This window comes from Lindgomyces ingoldianus (assembly GCF_010093535.1).
Source record: "Lindgomyces ingoldianus strain ATCC 200398 unplaced genomic scaffold BDR25scaffold_1, whole genome shotgun sequence".
Lineage (NCBI taxonomy): Eukaryota > Fungi > Ascomycota > Dothideomycetes > Pleosporales > Lindgomycetaceae > Lindgomyces > Lindgomyces ingoldianus.
Genome location: NW_022985162.1, coordinates 1,147,213 through 1,165,993, shown reverse-complemented (window position 1 = coordinate 1,165,993; position 18,781 = coordinate 1,147,213). Strand labels below are relative to the sequence as shown.

Here is an 18,781-nt window from a genome sequence, read left to right as displayed (position 1 = left end):
CTGCCTTGAAAGCTTGGAATTGTATATGGTTCAGATTACATGTTCAATCTAAGACGGTTGCGAAACCGGAAACGGCCATCATCCCGCGTCCAGAACCTTCATATCCAAAGCAAGATATTAAAGTACTTGCTCGAATCTGCACCTAGAATCGACAGAGCCCCTCCCCAAGAACAATCTTCCCAACATCTGCATCTCTCTCTCCCTCAACAACCCTCCGAAGCACCTTCCCTCCAATACTTGGATGCCCGCCACCCATCTCCTTAACCTTCTCCTTCATATTTCCAAGATTCGTCGCCAAAAAACCCGGTCCCACACACCAAACCTTAACCCCATCTTCCTTGAGTTTATGATTCCAGTCCAACATCAGCATATTGAGTGCAACTTTACTGCATCGGTATCCAATAGTCTCAAAGTCGATGTTCTTCGGCCATCCAGCTGGCTGTGGCGGCGTGGGGAAGTATTTCTCAGATGCTTGCGAGAGGTGGGATAGCCCGGCTACGAAGATTAGGCGGGGGTCGGAGGATTTGAGTAAGAGAGGGATGAAAGTCCAGGTTAAGACGTTTGTGCCTGCAAGGTTGACATCATAGGATTTGGTGAAGCATTCGCGGAGAGTGACGTTGCCGGCCAGGAATTCGATGTCGAATGTGGCGCCTGGAAATAGGGTTTAGTATCAGTTAGTCTCTGCGAGGGGTGCTGGGGTTTGGCCACACCAGCATTGTTCACGAGGACGTCAAGATATCCATGGCTATCCTTGACATGGTCGAAAAGTTCGCTGATTGACGAATCGCTAGTGAGGTCGAGCTGGACTGATTCAACTGCGTTTGTTGACTCAGGGCATTCCTCATGAAGACTCTGGACGGCAAGTGCGCCCTTTTCTAGCGAACGGCTAGCGAGGAGAATGTGGTAGGGTTTGTTGGACTCTAGTAATGCTTTGACGGCTTCATAGCCAATGCCACTGTTACCTCCAGTGATGAGAACGATCTTTGGGGTGGCCATAGTTGTTATTTGGAGGAAGTTTACTGAGATGTTGGTGTGATGCCGAGCTTGGAATGGGACTTGAGGGCTTGGGCATTCCGTTAGATCTTTATATAATATTCAATGTAAGAAGAATATTCATGACCTGAATGAAGAGTGGACTCTGATTCGAGCATCATTCGGGGTTAACATCTGGTGAATCCGAATAGTTCGGCGAAAGGGATGCAATGGCCGAAGGAGCCTAACACTTGCAATTTAGCTTTGATCGAGGAACTACAGCCATTGTGTTGAAGTCAGCGCGATGCCAGGGCCAGGGTCCGTCGCTCGCCAAGTGCTAGTACGGACTAAGGCTTGATTGGCGACTTACCGCCGCTTAAGGCTAGTGTCTCGTCAGGGTCGTGAGTTTTTCCAATTTGGGCAGGTAGTGTCCTTTGCATAGAAGACGCTGATCGGTAGATTGAGGCTGGATACTGATGATGAAGCTCTGTCATACTTTGCGGTTCCTAAAAGCCCTGCGGAGTACGGAAAGTTTCCTACCCAGGTTCCGAAGCACTCCGAAAAGAGATGAATACGGTGACCCCCGTATCGTGGTGATTCGAATTCTATTTTGCGTCGGGAATTGTCCAAGTCTTCATAGAGAGAGATGTTATTGTGAGTAGCTTAAGGATACAGTGATGCGATTGAGTTAGGCAGGAAAAGGCATCGGAATCTCCCCTTTCTTTGTCCCAGAGGTTTCCAGCCCTTCAAAGAAGCACCCAAACACTTGTGCATACTCCGAAGGCCTTTTCATCAATCTGGGTTCTTCGGAAATCCACTTGAGGATAAAGGAAGGGTGGAAACTTTCTACTTCGCCAAACCCATGACTTATTGGCACGAGAAGATGTTACGAAAGGTAGTTCTGTAGATTGAAGATAGCTTTGATTATTTTATTTATAGCTTTTCAATTGACTCTGTGCGTGGAGTATAAGAAGTATTAGAAAGCATGAGGATGAAATAGAGTCATCACGGGATCCATGCGGTAATTCGTGAAGTAGCAGGACGTGTCAGACCCACTTTTCTTTCTATTCCTACCTTTGACGCCCTATTCACCCTTTAACCAACGATTGACTTCATCTATAGCCATAAATTCTTCCCCTATACTCTCAGTCTCCCCCAAGATGTCTACCGCGCGAAGGGTCGAGAAAGTGTACGCAGTGTAGAGTCAATACAGGCATTTTTTTATTTTTATGTAATGCTATCTTCTATGTTGAATTTAAAATATAATCGAGGATTGTTGCAACTTTCGCGAATCATTACGACGATGAGCTTAGATCATTTAAGGGATCAATTCCTAGGCAGGCCGAAACTCCAGCGTTGAGATGTTGGTTTTAAAGATGTGGGCAGCATGGCAGGTTAACGAGTGGTCCCATTCTTTATAAGCGCGTGGAAATGCCGGTCGTTTCTGGGGCTGACCAGGTTTGAGCGAATAGTGGATACCTTCTATCCACTAGGTACCGAATCCGAGATGTTATTTCTGACATTCGAATTCATTCGAGCAGTTAGAAGGATGACGTAACCTTGAGCTTTTGGATACTGTGGGCAATTTTGGTATCAATTTGACACCGAGGGGCCTCTAGATCATGTGAATCATCACTGTGAGTCGTGAGGTACCTCAGCAAGCGATTACGCGACATCAAACTAAAAGGTACTGTCGCATCTTGATGTACTGGAAGTTTTATCCGTTGTACTGCCTGATTTGGAAGCCTTTGGCGTGTTGCCGATGTCCGGAAAAGGGTTATTCCCGCCGAAATGTGCCACACATTACCCTACTTTCTAGCCGCCTCGAGACTAGCGTTTTCCTTTCTCAGCTCGCTTTCCCTCCTTTTCGAGCAGCTAAACTCAATTCTATCCCAACCCACCCTCATTTGTCTTTTATTTAGCTGAATCATATCACAAGAGTGACTTGTATTGTATAAATTGCGTGCAACCACCAACTTATTTAGATACAGTAATAGCCTTCTTACTACTACTCTGCTATAACATGAAAGGGACCGAAGCTCAAGTCAGTCCTTCTTGACACAACTAGAAGCTCCCCCACCCATCTCTAGAGAGCACCCTTTGCGGTAGCATATTTTAGACCGCTGCGAAAATATGAACTTGATATCAGTCTTTCATCACCTCAACCCTCTCAAAAACAAGCAACCCCTTCCCCCCTTTCGGCGCAATGACAAAATGATCACGCATCCGCATATTCTGATGCGTCCGTTCACTTTCCACTCTAACCTTGAACTCACTCATCACTCTCGCAGCCATAATCTTGATTTCCATGGTCGCCATATTCTGGCCCGCACAATTGTGCTCCCCGCCACCCCAGATGAACGTGTGCGCCTGCATTTCGGAACTCGCAACGAAGGTATTCGAGGAAGTGAGCCAGCGACTAGGATTGAAAGAGTCAGGAATGGGGAAGACGGAGGGGTCGCGCTGAAGCGTGAGAGTCGGGGTATGAACAGTCATCTAATACACGCTTGTCAGGTGCCTGTCTTGAAACTCAACGATTTGGAGCGGCTCCTTACATTCCCCGGAACAAAAATGTTATCGATCTGCAGTCCCCCAGGTGGTGTGATCCGCGGAAGACCAACCCCAGCTCCGGGATGAAGTCTTAAAGTTTCATACATGCAAGCATGCAATACCTGTAGTTGTTGTATCTGCTGGTACGGGAAGTCTTTCTCTCGGATCTCCGCAATTATTAACTCCTCTCGGAGTCTGCCTTGCCATATAGGATTCGATGCTAATTCATAGAGGAAGTACGCCATTACGACTCCGGTGGTGTCGACAGCTGCGTAAATGAAATTACTGACTTCGTCCGCAATATTCTGGTCTGGCAGAGGGAGCGTTCCTTTTTCGGGGTCGCCAGCGATGAGTTTGGTCATGATATTCCTTCGTGGTGAATGACGACCGAATTTGGCAATTGAATCTCGCATTTGTTGTTCACCGTACTACTCAAAAGTCAACCCCAAAGACTAGTAAAAGTGAATGCACGCCTGCTTACACCGTAGATATAATGGACTGATCCTGTGAAGTCTTTCACTTTCTTGATAGGAAGCATCCGTAGAAAAGCCCCTAGCCACGGTACTTCTCGATCAATTGAGAACATCGGATGGACATAGTTCATAACCGTTACATAATACGGAGGGTCCGCTGCACCCAGTGCATTGAAACATTGACCGAGGAGAATTTCGCCTACCACTTTATCAGCACAGCTAGCGGGACGGTGAACTGTAATTCCAAGGTGACAGTACCACTAATATCCAGAGCCAGCATCCTCATCGGCTTAACAACATCAAAAGGCCGACCCCCACATTCCCCCAGAATTCTAGTCAAATTCGCGATTTGCGCCTGAACAGCAGGCTCCAGCTCTTTCAGCACATTCATCGCAAACACATGAGCCACTCGATTCCTCCTTTCCCGATGCTGTTCCTTATCCCGCATGCCAAATACCCCCGGACGGCCCATGGACTCATAGATCGGAGATTTCATGCATTTCGTCATTGGAGAATAGATATCCTTGAGTGCTTTCCCGGAAGAGAATGAGATTTCGCGCGGACCGATCTGAACGACAGGGCCGTGTTTGAGATGAAGCGCGTGCACGGCGTTCATCTGGTTACCGCGCGCAAAGTTCACGAGAAGCCATTTTGATGTGAGTTTTGCTAGAATCGGACCTGGAAGATGGAGATGGTGAAGGGCTAAGTAGTTCTTTATCAGGCGATTTAGGAGGCATAAAGTGAGAGCTGTGAAGCCAGCAAGGAGGTAGATCTGAGCAGAAGGCATTGGTAAACGTGGCAAGAGGACGAAAGGTACCAAAGAGTCTCCCCTACTTGGTTAGTTGTTTTGGTTCGTTCATCTAAGGGCGTTGAGAGATGCCCAAGTCATGGAGGGGCAAGAATGCCATCGCGTAGATTTACCATCTGCGAACATGCTGCAGATACGGATGCAGGGATTTCTGGGAAAGGGGAGCGGGGTAACACATCAGTTCCTCGCTTTCGAGCGATAGTAGCTAGGGAAAAAATAGTTGCCCATTGGGGGACCAATGAAGATGCAGTGGATATTGAAAATAGCGGCTGGTACTATTTCAGCCAAAAAAGCTAACTCCTCCCTGGGTAGTGGAAAGCCCTGCGTCCGGGAATAAGTTAGAGATACTTTGATTGCGAAGCAACCTAGGGCCTGTCCACACCACACTATTATTTCTCCAAGAATATTACCAGAATTACACAAAATTAGCAATTCCGCTATCTTAGCTTGTCATTAGTTTAAAATTAAGACAGTAAATTCTTTAGTTAATGTAGTTCTGACGATGCTTAAGTGGCAATCTTCATCACGTAGGTCTATTAACCATTCTTGTCACATGATCTCGAGGGTGCTTCGAAGCTTCGCAGTAGCAAATGAGTCAGCTATATATTCACGTTAATCCTCAGACATCTCTGTGAAATAGAGGTAATAAAAATATAGCATAGAAAGTTATCTCTATATAAATCTCCAAAGACTCGGAATGCATTCGGTTCAACTCGGCATATCTATACTTCCGGTTCCAACCCCAACGCCAATCATATTCCTAACACCGCTAAGCATGACGGCCGATAGCCTGAGAGTAACCACACTAGGTTCTCGAAGTTGTGGTTATCCATACGCTGTCCGAGCTTAGAGCTAGACTTTGATATTGAGGATTGTAAGGTTCTGTTCGTGAACTTGATGGAGCACTAATGTTGATAGTGCTAATTCCAGTATAAAGATATGAGTCAGAGATATCAAATGAAATGCGGTAGAGTACCTTGCTAACCCCGAGCGTCTGGAGGCATTCGCGGTTGCTAGCGTCTCAGGCCTTGACCTTACGGTCACCTGACGCTGACGCGAGCCGGGCCGAGTTATGGAAGGCCACCGGGTTGACCCAACCGCTATGAGCACCTGGAGGCATGAGCCGCTGCTGGCGTCCCAGACCTTGACCGTATAATTGTGCGACGCGGACGCGAGCCAGGCCGAGTCGTGGGAGAAGACCATCGACTTGACCCAACTGCTATGGCCCTCGAGCGTCTGGAGACACTCACCGCTGCTGGCGTCCCAGACCTTGATCGTATGGTCACTCGATGCGGACGCGAGCCGGCCGAGCCGTGGGAGAAGGCCATCTAGCGTCTGTAGGCAAGTACTCCATCCGTCCTGTATAGCCGGCTTAATTGTCACCCAATTAGGCACTTCTCGGCTGAAAAAGAGTCTAATTAAGCTGCATGCTAGACTGAACAGGAGCGCGGATATATATGCCTGAAGTAGGCTGCTCTCGATTGCTCCCTTGTGGTACATAATGCTTGTGTGTAAACCTCTGTGTGTAAACATCTAGATATTCCTCTTTTTCTTTGTATAAAGAAAAAGACAGAGCAATAAAACTAGAAACATGTTGCCTCCACCCTACCTACTTTGTACGCTGTACACACTGTACACTACTCTTACTCTTACTACTTAAGTGCTTATACTATAAGCATCTAGATAAAAGAGCCTATTTAACATTTATAAAAATTCTAAAGTAATTTAAAGCTAGTTTAGCCTTATAAAGAATATTAAAGCTAAGTTTAGTATTTAAAATAATAACACATATAACTTTAATAAAATAAGCTTTAACGTACTTTACAGGCAAGTTGCTTACACACCTAAGTTACTTACTTTTACTAAGACCTTACTACACTACTTTTTCTACACTAATGCATTTCTAATAATACTACTTAAACATATTAAAGAAATATTAAATGCAGCTTATACTTTAAACTTTTAAATAAAATATAACACTTTTTAAGTAACATACTATAGCTATTTATAAAGTTTTTTAAAAGATAATAAGTAACTAATACACTAAATAACTTTTTTAAGCTAATTATATAGCTAACTTATAAAAGCTAGATAATAATAAAAAGTAGGTAATTATTTAGCATATACTTAAGCTAAATATGTAAGAATTTTCTCTTTAGCTAGTAGCTATAGCTAATATAGCTAATTCTTTACATACTAAGTATAATATAAGCTATATTAGTATAAACTAGCTTAATATATTTATTAAGTATTACTTAAAGCTTAACGTAAAGTTTAACTATAAGTATAACTATAAAAAAGCTTTTTATAAAGATTTTATAGTAATTTAAAGCTAAGTATAGCATCTACATATATAACTTTAATAAAATAAAGTTTATAATAAGCTAAATATTTATTAGAGTAGTTATTATAAGTTTAGAGAGATAAGAATAGCTAAAAGTAGTCTAGCTAGGTAACTAGAAGTAGATAACAGCTATTTAAGGCATTAATGCTAAAAAGTAAGCTATTTTACCTTTTATTATTTTTTAAAGTAGTAATTACTTTTTAAACTAGTATAAAAAAAATCTACTTTAAAATTAAGTTATTATAGTCTTTAAGCACAGCTAAACTACTAATTAGCTTAGTCTAGACTAGTTAAAGCACTTTAATGCGCATATAAAAAAGTGTACTATTAGCAGCTACTATCTACTAGTTATTAATAGCTATAAAAGCTATAACTTACTTTATTTTTAGTAATACTATAAAAATAATAAAATTATTACTATTTATATACTTTTTTATTTATTACACTTTTTATAGCTACTGTAACGATTCTCATGAATCGTTCCATCTCAGGTCGCCTGGAACCTATCCGAAGGGTCTCTGTATCGGCTCCGACCCTGGTTCGACCCTGACTTGACTCTGCCTGGCCCCCTGCTGTTACCCCTATTCCCTTATGTATTTAGTCGCACCTCGCCCTGTAGCTAGCTTGGTAGTTTTCTGATATCCTTTTGTACAAGGCCTATAGGTGTCAATGGCATTCCCAGGTTCAGAGTCCCCACGCACTCCCATATGCCTCTGAGTGGATTCCCTCCGCATTCGGACCCATTGTCTTGCCTGCGCCGTTACAGCTACTTAATGTAAGTTGTTTTACTTTTTTTAAAAAAGTGTATAAGTGCTAAGCTAAAAACCTTATATGTAACTAAATTACTTATATTATAAAAATAAAGTTTTTACTATGCTTTAAAGTAGCTTATAATACTATAATTACTTTTAGTAATATCTAAGAAAAGTTTTAAAAAGCTAAATTAGTTTCTTTTAACTTATAATAAGTTATAATAGGCTTTAATATAAAGTTATGCACTTTATTACTACTACTTATACATAATAAGCTTTAGTAGTTGTAAACTTTAAGTAATACTTTAAAACTTAAGTTATAATTAATACTTATAAAAATAAAAATTTAAAAGTATATAAATAGTTTACTAACTTTTATAGTTAAAGTGTTTAAAAAAGTGTTTAAAAAAGTAGTAATAATTATATATAAGCTAGTGTTAGTATAATAAAAAATTACTAAGCTTTAAAAAGCTAATAAGGCTACTATATAATGTAAATTATATAAAAAAAAGTAAATTAAAGTAAAAAAAACTTTAATAATTTAAAAAAGCTTATACTTAATAGCTCTAAAGAAGTTTAAAGCGCATAGTAATAAAAAGAAAGTAAAAAAGCAGGTGTAAGCTAAAGTAGGTAAGCTATTCTAAAGGCGCTGCAAATAGTGCAATTAGACTAGGCATAACACACAAATGTGTAAGTAAGAAGTAAAAGTAGTATCTAAATAATATTCTAGGCTGTACTGTACTATATAGTGCTAGAGCGGGTTGTTATAGGCTATAATAGAGTTTATTAGAGTGGTGTTAAATAGGCTCTAACAGCTAGCTGCTTATAGTATGAGCGCTTAAGTAGCAAGAGTAAGAGTGGTGTACGGTGTGCACAGCGTACGAGGTAGGTGTAACGATTCTCATGAATCGTTCCATCTCGGGCGTCCCGGAACCTCCGGAAGGCCCCTGTATCGTCCCCGACCCCGACCTGGCCCTAACCCCTGCTGTTACCCCTATTCCCTTATGTATTTAGTTATACCTTGCCCCCCTGTAGCTAGCTTAGTAGTTTTCTAATATCCTTTTGTACAAGGCCTATAAGTGTTAATAGCATTCTGTTACGGTCTACGGTTGGACCAGCGTAACTCCACCCAGGATGCTCCACAATATGGTACGGTTGGAGCAGGACTCGCTTACGAACCAAACGGAGGACGCGGAGTCGCGCAGCTACCCGAGATCATGGAAGAATGCGTCGTCCAATAAGAAGATAGGACGCAAATCCCACAAGTCTAGACAAGCTTAGTAAGCCCTGCTTAGCAGGCTTAAGTAAACTTATCTAGCTCGCCCTAGCGTCCCCTACACATGTATATAGTTCCTACATTAAATAACCTTTAGAAAGTGTGTTTAACATTTAGTTTATTTTTTATATAGACTAAGTAGCATTTAGCTTTTTAAAGAGCTATAATACTATTTATATATCTTACACTACATATACCTCTAACCTTGTCTGCAAGGACTGTTTAACCCTAGCCTCCCTACTGCTGCACATAGGGCAAACTATAATCTAGTCACTCTCCCTCTCTCTATTAGCCTAATAGCCTGTACATAGGACTGTACACTCTACTAGATTAGCCCCTATTATCTGTCTTACTCCCTACCTAGGAACATTATTAGACCTAAGTGCTTTATAAAGCAAGAATTATAACATTAAACACTACTTTTTTAAAAAGTATAGCAACCTCACAACATAACTTAGATTCTAATATAGCCTATGCTGCGCTATTAGGATTTATAGAAGTTCCTACCTAAAGTAAAGCTGTCTTAGCAGAACAGATTAACTTAATCTAGGACAACATTAAAAAACTCTAGCAGATTAGTAATAAAGTTAGCAAATTATTAAAACTTAAGTAAAAGATTACTAACTTTTACTAGAAAAATATAAACTTACAAAACCCCCTATCTCTTACTAACCCCTATAAGGACACCTTCTAAGCCTGCTAAATACATAAGTTATAAGTAAAACTAGTAAAGGTTTAGAATATCTTAATAAATAGAGTAAGTGTTGCAGCTAAGAAGGCTTTAAAACTAGCCTTTTTTAAGCCTTTTAAAAAATTATTAAAGGACCTCTAACTATTCTTTACTAAATGCCACTTTTATATGCAATATAATAAAGAAGCATTTTAGACTAACACAGAAATAATCTTCTAAATAGGACTATACTTAAAAGGCCCCCCTGCAATCTAGTTCTAACTCTACGCTAATAATTAGATAGACTTTAAAGCTAACAGCACACTACTTAACTTTAAGACTAAAGAAGTATTTAGCAGCGTTAAAAACTTTAAATTAGCTCTATTAGCTATCTATAAGACCCTAGACAAAAAAAAAATTATAGCTAATAGACTAAATAACATAAGGCAAGAAAGTAGACTAGTCTAAAACTATGCAGCACGCTTTAGAGAATAAATAGCTATCTATAGATAGAATAACTAAAAAACCCTATGCCACATGTTTTATAACAGACTAAATAATAAAGTAAAAAATAAGTTTATGCATATAAACTAACTAACTACTTTTAAAAATTATATTAAAAAAGCAACTACTTATAACAACTACTATAAAAAACACAAAAGAGAAAAGAAATTAAAGAGAACCTTTTAGAAGCTAGAATTTGTCCCTAAAAAGAAAAAGCTTCTCTAATATAATAAAAAGCTAATAGACCTTAGTTATGTAAAGCATATATAAAGCCCTCTCTTAAAGAAAAACTAAGTTTTAAGACATAATAAGCTGCCTCTAATAAAGGAATAACAGAAGTAGTTAAAGAATAAGGCCTACCTAAACTATAAAAAAGTAAAACACTTCTGCTAAAACTGCCTAAACTTCTAGAAGGGGAAGAATAAAAATACTACTATAATAATAAAAGCTATTACTGCTAAATACAGCCTTATAAATAAAGAAATATAAGAAAGACTAAATAATAGACTTTACTAGTAATATAAAGAAAACTACTCTTTAAACAACTGCCCTAAAGTGTATTAAAAGGTAGTTATTTAAAACTTTAGTAGCTTTAATATAGTGTTATAAGACCTTATAATCTTTAAAGGATATAAAGAAGAGACTTAAATCTAAAGATATATTATAAATGTCTAAAAAAAAGAAAAGTGTTTCCCCCTCTATAACTAAACCTCTAGTACTTTAGTAAGAGAGCTTTTCTAACAGTTTTAAAGATGCAGATGCTAGAAGTGCAGGTTATAATATAACTACTTAAGTAATTATATAGTCTTGCTTTACTAGATAAACATTAGCAACAACTACTTAACATTTAACATTATATAAAGGATAGCTAAAGTTAAATATAACATTATAAATAAAAAAAAGTAATAGTAGTTTTTTACTAAGATTAAAGATTAAAAGCTAGAATAGTTAGGTAAACCTGCTAGGTTTAAAGTACTATAACTAGCGCCTAAAAAACCTAAGACACTGCTCCTAGGCCTAGCAATCTCTAGAAAGGCTCTTGCAATATAACAGAACTATAGATAATGCGTTCTTTGTAGAAGCAGTACCTATAGCATAAGCAAGTGCTAATAGAAAGAGCACCCTGTACAGCTAGTACAAACAAAAGAGTATTCTTAGTAGACTTAGAAGAGTCCCCTTAACACGTTACATAGACCTAATAATTGTCTATACCCCTAGTACTAGTGCACACAATAGTACTGTGTTAAGCACTAGGATAACAAACATTAAGCAGAATAGTAGCCTATATAGAAGAAGAACTATAACAGTTGCCTATAGTAAGGAACAGCCTTAGCCTGTAAAACCACAAATTGCTACACTTATTAGACAGCTCCCCCTTATAAACAAGAACTATAGATAAAGTGTAATAAACAAAAAAACTATAAGTTCTACTATTTTTAGTAGAAAGTAGTAAAAAAGAAAGACTACCTAATATTACACTATTTAGTTAAAGACTATAAATGTAAGGCACTTAACTGCTATAATTAAAAACACTAAATCTATAAAAAAAAAAGGACAAATTTAATAATAACTTATAAAATATTAACTCTTACTCCCTCTTTAATAAGAAAGTTAAACACAACATATTAGCAGTAATTATAGTAGGATAAGGGGCAGAGCATAGCCTAACAACCACCTTCACGTATAAAGGGTAGCCTAGACTAGCCCTAGTAGACAGTAGATGTACCTTTACTGCTATAGATAAGAAATAAGTAGATAAATAAAGTATACTATTTTAAATAAAAAAAAACTTATTTAAAGTAACCCTTACTAACGCATTGTTAATTAAGTATAGTAGAGAATAGATTAACCTAGAAACCTATAAAAAAGACCTTAAAACCCCTAACACTAGTAACTAGAGGTCTATAAACATACTTAAGCTAAGAGGTAAATATAATATAATCCTAGGCTATAACTAGCTTAGAACACATAACCCTGCAATTAATTAAAGAACTATAACTATAAAAACCCCTAATAACTACGCACGCATAACCTAGTTAGCATGCCATAATAATAGATGCCTAGTCTATAAATAAGCAAAGCAGGGTAGTAGTTACTACCCTAAGAAGAAAAAGCCCTAGAAATTCCCTTACTAAAAGCTAAAAGCCTAGGCAATATAAATAATAAAAAAAAAGCTTAAGGAAGTCTTTTATAAAGAAATTAAAGTAGATAAAAATATAGAATAAATTAGTGTTATTTAAACCTAGGACAAAAGTTATATCTTAATTAAGTATAAAGACTACAAAGATATGTTTAAGACACTAAAAGACCTAAGAGAATTACTACTATATTAGCCTTAGGACTACACTATTAACTTAATAAAGAATTATAATTTAAAAACGCATAGGCTCTGTCCCTTAACTAAGGCACAGAAAAAGGCCTTGTAAGAATACATTAATAGAATGTTAGCATAAGGCCACATCTAGGAAAGCTACAGCCCTATAGCCTTAGCAGTAGTCTTTGTAAAAAAGAAAAAAGAAAAAATCTAAGTCTATTAAGACTATAGAACTCTAAATAATAACATAATTTAAGACTAGTTTCCTCTACTAATTATATAAGACATTATAAATTAACTAAAAGGAACCTAGTACTTTACAAAGTTTAATGTATAAAACAGATTTAACAAAATAAAGATATAGAAAGGAGATAAATAGCTTACAGCATTTAGAACTTTATAGAGACTCTATAAATTATTAGTAATGCTATTTAGTCTAATAAACACCCTAGCTATGTTTTAGTAAATTATTAACATAGCTCTTAACTTATATCTTAATGTCTTTACCTTAGTATATCTAGACAATGTTCTTGTCTATTCTAAAGATACCCTAGAAGACTATGTATAAAAAGTACAGAAGGTTTTAGAACAGCTTAGGAAGTATAGACTTTACCTACAGCTTTCTAAATGCAAGTTTTATGTTACTAAAATAAAATACTTAAGATTTATAATTAATAAAAAAGAAATAAAGATTAACTTTACTAAAGTGCAGAAAGTACTAGAATAGCTAGAACTTATAATAGTTAAAGAAGTAAAAGAATTCTTAGGACTATTAGGCTACATTAGACAAATAATTAAAGACTATTTAAAAATTACTATACTACTAATAAATGCTATAACTAAGAAATAGATAGCAGCAAAGTTTATATAAACTTTAAAAATAAATAAAGTATTTATAACATTAAAACAAGCTATAACAGACAAACTAGTGCTAAGAATGTATAACCTATAACTAGATATAAAAATCTACACAGACGCATCCCTTAGAGCTAGTAGGGCCGCGTTATACTAGAAACAGGAAGATAGAAAGTGGCATCTAGTTGCGTACTATTCTGCTAAATTCTTAGGACCTAAAGTAGGCTACAGTATACCTAACAAAGAACTAAAAGTAATACTAAACACTGTAAGAGTTTAAGCTACAAAGTTACATAAAATAGTAAAACTATTTAATATTATAACTAACTATGCAAATTTAGTTATGTTTTTAACAGTAAAGAAATTATTACTAATGCATGTAAGATAAGTAATAGAACTCGCCTAGTTTAACTACACTATTAAGCATGTCTTAAGAGCACAGAACTAGTAAGCTAACGCCCTTAGCTAAAGACTAAACTACTTTAATAAAGAAAAGAAAGGAATAAAAAAATTTACACTTTTTAAAGAAACTAATAAAGGATAAATCTATAATAGACCCTAACTTATAGAAAAATTCTACATGCTTATAGCTAGTAAGTAAGAATAAAAAAATTTAATTTAAGAATATTATAAATCCCTAATGTTTAGACATCCTAGTATAGGCACTCTCTAGAAAAAACTAAGGACTGCTATACTTTAATAAATACTAAAAGTAAAGCAATTATGCACTAAGGTGCTTAGAGAATGTAACACCTATAATAAAAATAACCTGTAGAGGCATAAAACTTATAGATACCTTTAACTAATTAAAGCACTAAAGCTACTATAAATAATAATTATAATAGACTTTATTACAGGATTACCCCTATCTAAAGAACTAGGGACAGATAGAATGTGCAACATAATTATAGTAGCTTTAGATAAAACTACTAAATATCTATACACTTAGCTCTTAGAAAAAATAATAACAGCTAAAAAATTTATCTATAAATTAAAATAAAATGTAATATTAGTATATAAATGCCCTAAAATTATTATCTTTAACTAAAATAAGTTATTTACTAGCAGATTCTAGAAGGCAGTAATGCAACACTTTAGAATAATGCACAAGCTATTAACAGCCTACTATCTATAAACAGATAGTTAGACTAAAAGGGTAAACGCAGAAGTAGAAAGATATTTAAGAAAGTACATTTTCTACACTTAAGATAATTAGGCAGAGTGGCTTTTAATAGCATAATTAGCTATTAACAACATAAAGTTAGCTATAATAAAAAAAATGCTGTACAAAGCTAATTTTAGATATAACTCTTACTTTACATTGCATAAAAGTTAACCTATAGATCTACAGGAATTAATAGACTAACTAACAAACCTATGTTAGATACATAAAAAGTTAGCTATAAAAGCTAGATCTAGTAGAGAAATAATAGAGAAATATGTAAATAAATTATAATAACTAAGACTAGAAATCTGTCTAGAAGACTATATGTATCTTAACACTAAAAACTTTAAGATACCTAGACCTTCTAGGAAGCTAGTAGAAAAAAGAATAGAACTATACAAAGTCTTTTAAACCTAATAGGACAACTATAAGCTTAAGCTTCCCCTACACATAAAGATACACCTGTAGTTCTATATCTCTAGATTAGAAAAGGCACCTAAAGAAATTCCCCTATCTACATAGAGATAAAAGGACAAGGAAACAGAATATAAAGTTAAGCGCATTATTAGTAACTAAAAAAATTAGAAAGAATTTTTAGTAAAATAAAAAAAGTAGCTTACTAGTAAAAACATATAAAAACTAGCTAAGAATTTAAAGAACACGCAGCTGTTAGTATAAAGGTACCTTTAAGCTTATCTAAAAGAAACTAGCTAGGCAATAAGGCACCTATATTAAAAGGAACAGCTATGTTATTACTAGATAGTAGTAGCCTTTAGAGATAAGTCCTAGCTAACAATAGTTAAGAAAAAGAATAACTTTTTACTTTAGCCTTAAGGGCTTCTATCTTGTCTAAGGAGGATAGATCCTCTTTTAAGTACTTTATATAACAAGCCTTTAGCAGATCTAACAACTTTTAGATATAATTTTGTTTAGAACACTTTTTAGCCTTTACCTCTAGAGTCTTCTAGACTTAACGCAACATTTTATTATTAAAGTCTTACTTCTAAGCCTTTGCAGTAACTGCCTTCTAAAGAAGTAACTTTCTCTTCTTCTCTAAGCAATCCTACGCAGCATTAGAAACAAAGGTGTTGCATTTACTATTCTTTTTTACACACTTAACACACTTGTCTAAAGACAACATTAACACATAAGACAACTCTAAGAACTAGTAAGCGCTATAGGGCCTTATCTTTATTTAGTAAAGAGGATTAAAACAATAAGCAATATAAAGATAGTAAGATAAACAAGACTAGTAAGCTATTTAGCATAAAAAAAATAGATGTAGAGAATGCCTTTTAGCAGAAGGGCACTAACATTATAAATAAGCTTTTACTAACACAGTTGTGTAAGCAGAGCAGCAAGGACGCCGCTAGAAAGGGGGGGCAGCGTGTTACAGTCTACAGTTGGACCAGCGTAACTCCACCTAGGATGCTCCACAATATGGTACAGTTAGAGCAGGACTTGCTTATAAACTAAACAAAGGACACAGAGTCACGCGGCTACCTAAGATTATAGAAGAATGCGTTGTCTAATAAGAAGATAGGATGTAAATCTTATAAGTCTAGACAAGCTTAGCAAGCCTTGCTTAGCAGGCTTAAGTAAACTTATCTAGCTCACCCTAGTGTCCCCTACACATGTATATAGTTCCTACATTAAACAACCTTTAGAAGGTGTGTTTAATGTTTAGTTTATTCTTTACATAGACTAAGTAGCATTTAGCTTTTTAAAAAGCTGCAATACTATTTATATATCTTACACTACATATACCTCTAACCTTGTCTGCAAGGACTGTTTAACCCTAGCCTCTCTACTGCTGCACATAAGGCAAACTATAATCTAGTCACTCTCCCTCTCTCTATTAGCCTAATAGCCTGTACGTAGGACTGTACACCCTACCGGATTAGCCCCTATCATCCGTCCTACTCCCCACCTAGGAACATCATCAGACCTGAGTGCTTCACGAAGCAAGGATTGTAACACATTCCTAGGTTTAGAGTCCCCACGCACTCTTATATGCCTCTAAGTAGATTCCTACTACATTTAGACCTATTGTCTTGCCTGCACTATTATATTATATTAGAAAACTTACTTTTACTAGTAACAGCTTTATTATAATATTACACTAATTATTTATTTAACTATATTTAAGCCTAAGATGTGTCTAATTTAGTTTAGGTTATAATACTTACACACTATTATATTAAACTATTTAGTTTATAGACTAGATCTTATTAACCTTTAGTTAACTAAAGCTTTTAGGTTTAAAACTTTTTATTCTTTATAATTAAAATTACTTTTAGAAAAGTTATAAAAAGGTGCTAAAGTAAAAACTTAAAGACTAATAATAACTTATTAAAATTAAAAGTAACTGCTAATGTCTAGCTAACTACTACTCTTTAATTCTAGAATTAAAATACACTCTAGCTAAAGTAAGCCTTTTAAAGTTAATTAATAATTTATGTTAATAGCTAAACCTGCTTTTATAGCACTTAAAGCTATACTTTTACCTAATTTAAAGTTAATCTTTAGTAGTATATTTATTAATAATTAGATTCCTTAATTATAAGTATAGCTTAAGTAGCTAATTTAGCTAAAAACTACTAGTTAACTTTTACTAACTACTAAATTACTTTTAATAACACTTTATACTACTTTTACTACTTTAAGTGTAAGAAACTTTTTAGGCACTTTTTAAACTTAGTAAATCTACTTTACTAAACACATGCCTAAGATTAAGATTTTTATAAATAGCAAAAAACTTACATTTAAATAATAGTAAGCCTTTATTATAGATAAACTTAACATTAATTTAAATTACTATTAAAGTAAGTGTACACATATAGCATTAATATAGAGACACATAGCTAGTATTACAAAGGATTATCTAGAGCTAGGATACCTAGCTAAATTAGACTAGTTTTAGTTTAAAAGTATAATAGATATAATAAAGCTTTTATAAACTTATTTTATTACTAGTTAAAAAAAGACTAAAGCATAGTAAGCATTTTAAACTTTTTAGATAGATAAAAAGAAAGCTTTTTTTACATTTAAAGCGCACTTTATTAGTGCAGCTATTAAAAAAAAGTTATTTTAGTTAGATTAGTTTTTCTACTTATAAAAAAAGCTTTCTTTTAGCCTATAAGTACTAAATTATAGTTTTAAACTTACTTAGGTAAACTTTTTTAAAGCTATAGTAGCCTACCTTATAGTATATAATCTAAAAAAAAGACTTATAAAAAAGACTTATAAAAAAGACTTATAAAAAAGACTTTATTATTTTATCTAAATTAGCTTTAATTAACAAACTACACTTACTACCCTAATAATTAATAACTACATGTGTAGTGTTTAGGTTTAGAGGACACTGCTAGCAGTGCAAAGTAATACTTAGTAAGAACACCTAGCTAAATTAAACTAGTTTTAGTTTAAAAAGGCAGAGGACATAATAGTAATACTTTATACTATAATTACTACTAATAGGGACTATTAGTCTACAGAGGGGGGGTAGTGTAACAATTTTTATAAATTGTTCTATCTTAGGCGTCCTAGAACCTCTAGAAGGCCCCTGTATTAGCCTTAACCCTAACCTAGCCCTAACCCCTGCTGTTACTCCTATTCCCTTATGTATTTAGTTATACTTTGCCTCTGTAGCTAGCTTAGTAGTTTTCTAATATCCTTTTATACAAGGCCTATAGGTGTTAATAGCATTCCCAGGTTTAGAGTCCCCACGCACTCCCATATTCTTCTGAGTGGATTCCCACCGCATTCAGACCCATTGTCTTGCCTGCGCTGTTACAGTAGGTAAGGTAAGAGCAACATGTTTCTAGTTCTATTGCTCTTGTCTTTCCTCCGTACAGAGGAAAAGGGGGATATCTAGATGTTCGCGCACAGAGGTTCGCGCACAAGCATCATGTGACATAGATACGTGATCCTGCTCGTGCGCGATCGCTCGTATCCAGGCCGCGACGCTGCTGCTGCGTACGGACAGGTGGGGTCTTAGCAAAAGTAAGCGACTTAGGTGTGTAAGCAACTCGCCTGTAAAGTACGTTATAATAAGTAAAATATTTACTAACTATATTTATTTTTAAAACCTTACTT

At 35.7% G+C, this 18,781-nt stretch overlaps 4 protein-coding genes across 4 annotated transcripts; 1 reads left to right on the top strand and 3 right to left on the bottom strand.

The window, feature by feature from the left end:
• Positions 1 to 76: 76 nt before the first annotated feature.
• On the bottom strand, positions 77 to 1,191 carry BDR25DRAFT_364721 (NAD(P)-binding protein). Its single transcript, XM_033696859.1, has 2 exons — positions 711 to 1,191; positions 77 to 651 (listed from the first exon to the last, which is right to left on the bottom strand). The coding sequence occupies exons 1-2, from the start codon at positions 994 to 996 to the stop codon at positions 143 to 145; spliced, it is 795 nt and encodes a 264-aa protein (XP_033554580.1). The 5' UTR covers positions 997 to 1,191; the 3' UTR covers positions 77 to 142.
• A 260-nt stretch (positions 1,192 to 1,451) lies between these two features.
• BDR25DRAFT_348056 (uncharacterized protein) lies at positions 1,452 to 2,930 on the top strand (the record flags this gene model as incomplete). Its single annotated transcript, XM_033694360.1, has 11 exons — positions 1,452 to 1,557; positions 1,604 to 1,626; positions 1,661 to 1,875; positions 1,938 to 2,000; positions 2,095 to 2,175; positions 2,244 to 2,335; positions 2,395 to 2,412; positions 2,438 to 2,512; positions 2,538 to 2,596; positions 2,622 to 2,881; positions 2,912 to 2,930. The coding sequence occupies 11 exons, from the start codon at positions 1,452 to 1,454 to the stop codon at positions 2,928 to 2,930; spliced, it is 1,011 nt and encodes a 336-aa protein (XP_033554579.1).
• A 187-nt stretch (positions 2,931 to 3,117) lies between these two features.
• BDR25DRAFT_364709 (cytochrome P450) lies at positions 3,118 to 4,840 on the bottom strand (the record flags this gene model as incomplete). The annotated part of the gene is made up of 4 exons (XM_033696858.1): positions 4,257 to 4,840; positions 4,043 to 4,200; positions 3,528 to 3,950; positions 3,118 to 3,468 (listed from the first exon to the last, which is right to left on the bottom strand). The coding sequence occupies exons 1-4, from the start codon at positions 4,780 to 4,782 to the stop codon at positions 3,118 to 3,120; spliced, it is 1,458 nt and encodes a 485-aa protein (XP_033554578.1). The 5' UTR covers positions 4,783 to 4,840.
• A 1,079-nt stretch (positions 4,841 to 5,919) lies between these two features.
• BDR25DRAFT_191719 (NWD1 protein) lies at positions 5,920 to 6,306 on the bottom strand (the record flags this gene model as incomplete). The annotated part of the gene is made up of 1 exon (XM_033684289.1): positions 5,920 to 6,306. A coding segment is annotated over one exon (387 nt), but the record flags the coding sequence as incomplete, so codon positions are not given.
• Positions 6,307 to 18,781: the final 12,475 nt, after the last annotated feature.

Excerpts from the sequence above, each read along its gene's own strand:
- BDR25DRAFT_364721 (XM_033696859.1), bottom strand. The coding sequence starts at position 996 with ATGGCCACCCCAAAGATCGTTCTCATCACTGGAGGTAACAGTGGCATT. Across the intron at positions 652-710 it reads CGTCCTCGTGAACAATGCTG|GCGCCACATTCGACATCGAA; the intron begins GTGTGGCCAAAC and ends CCCTATTTCCAG.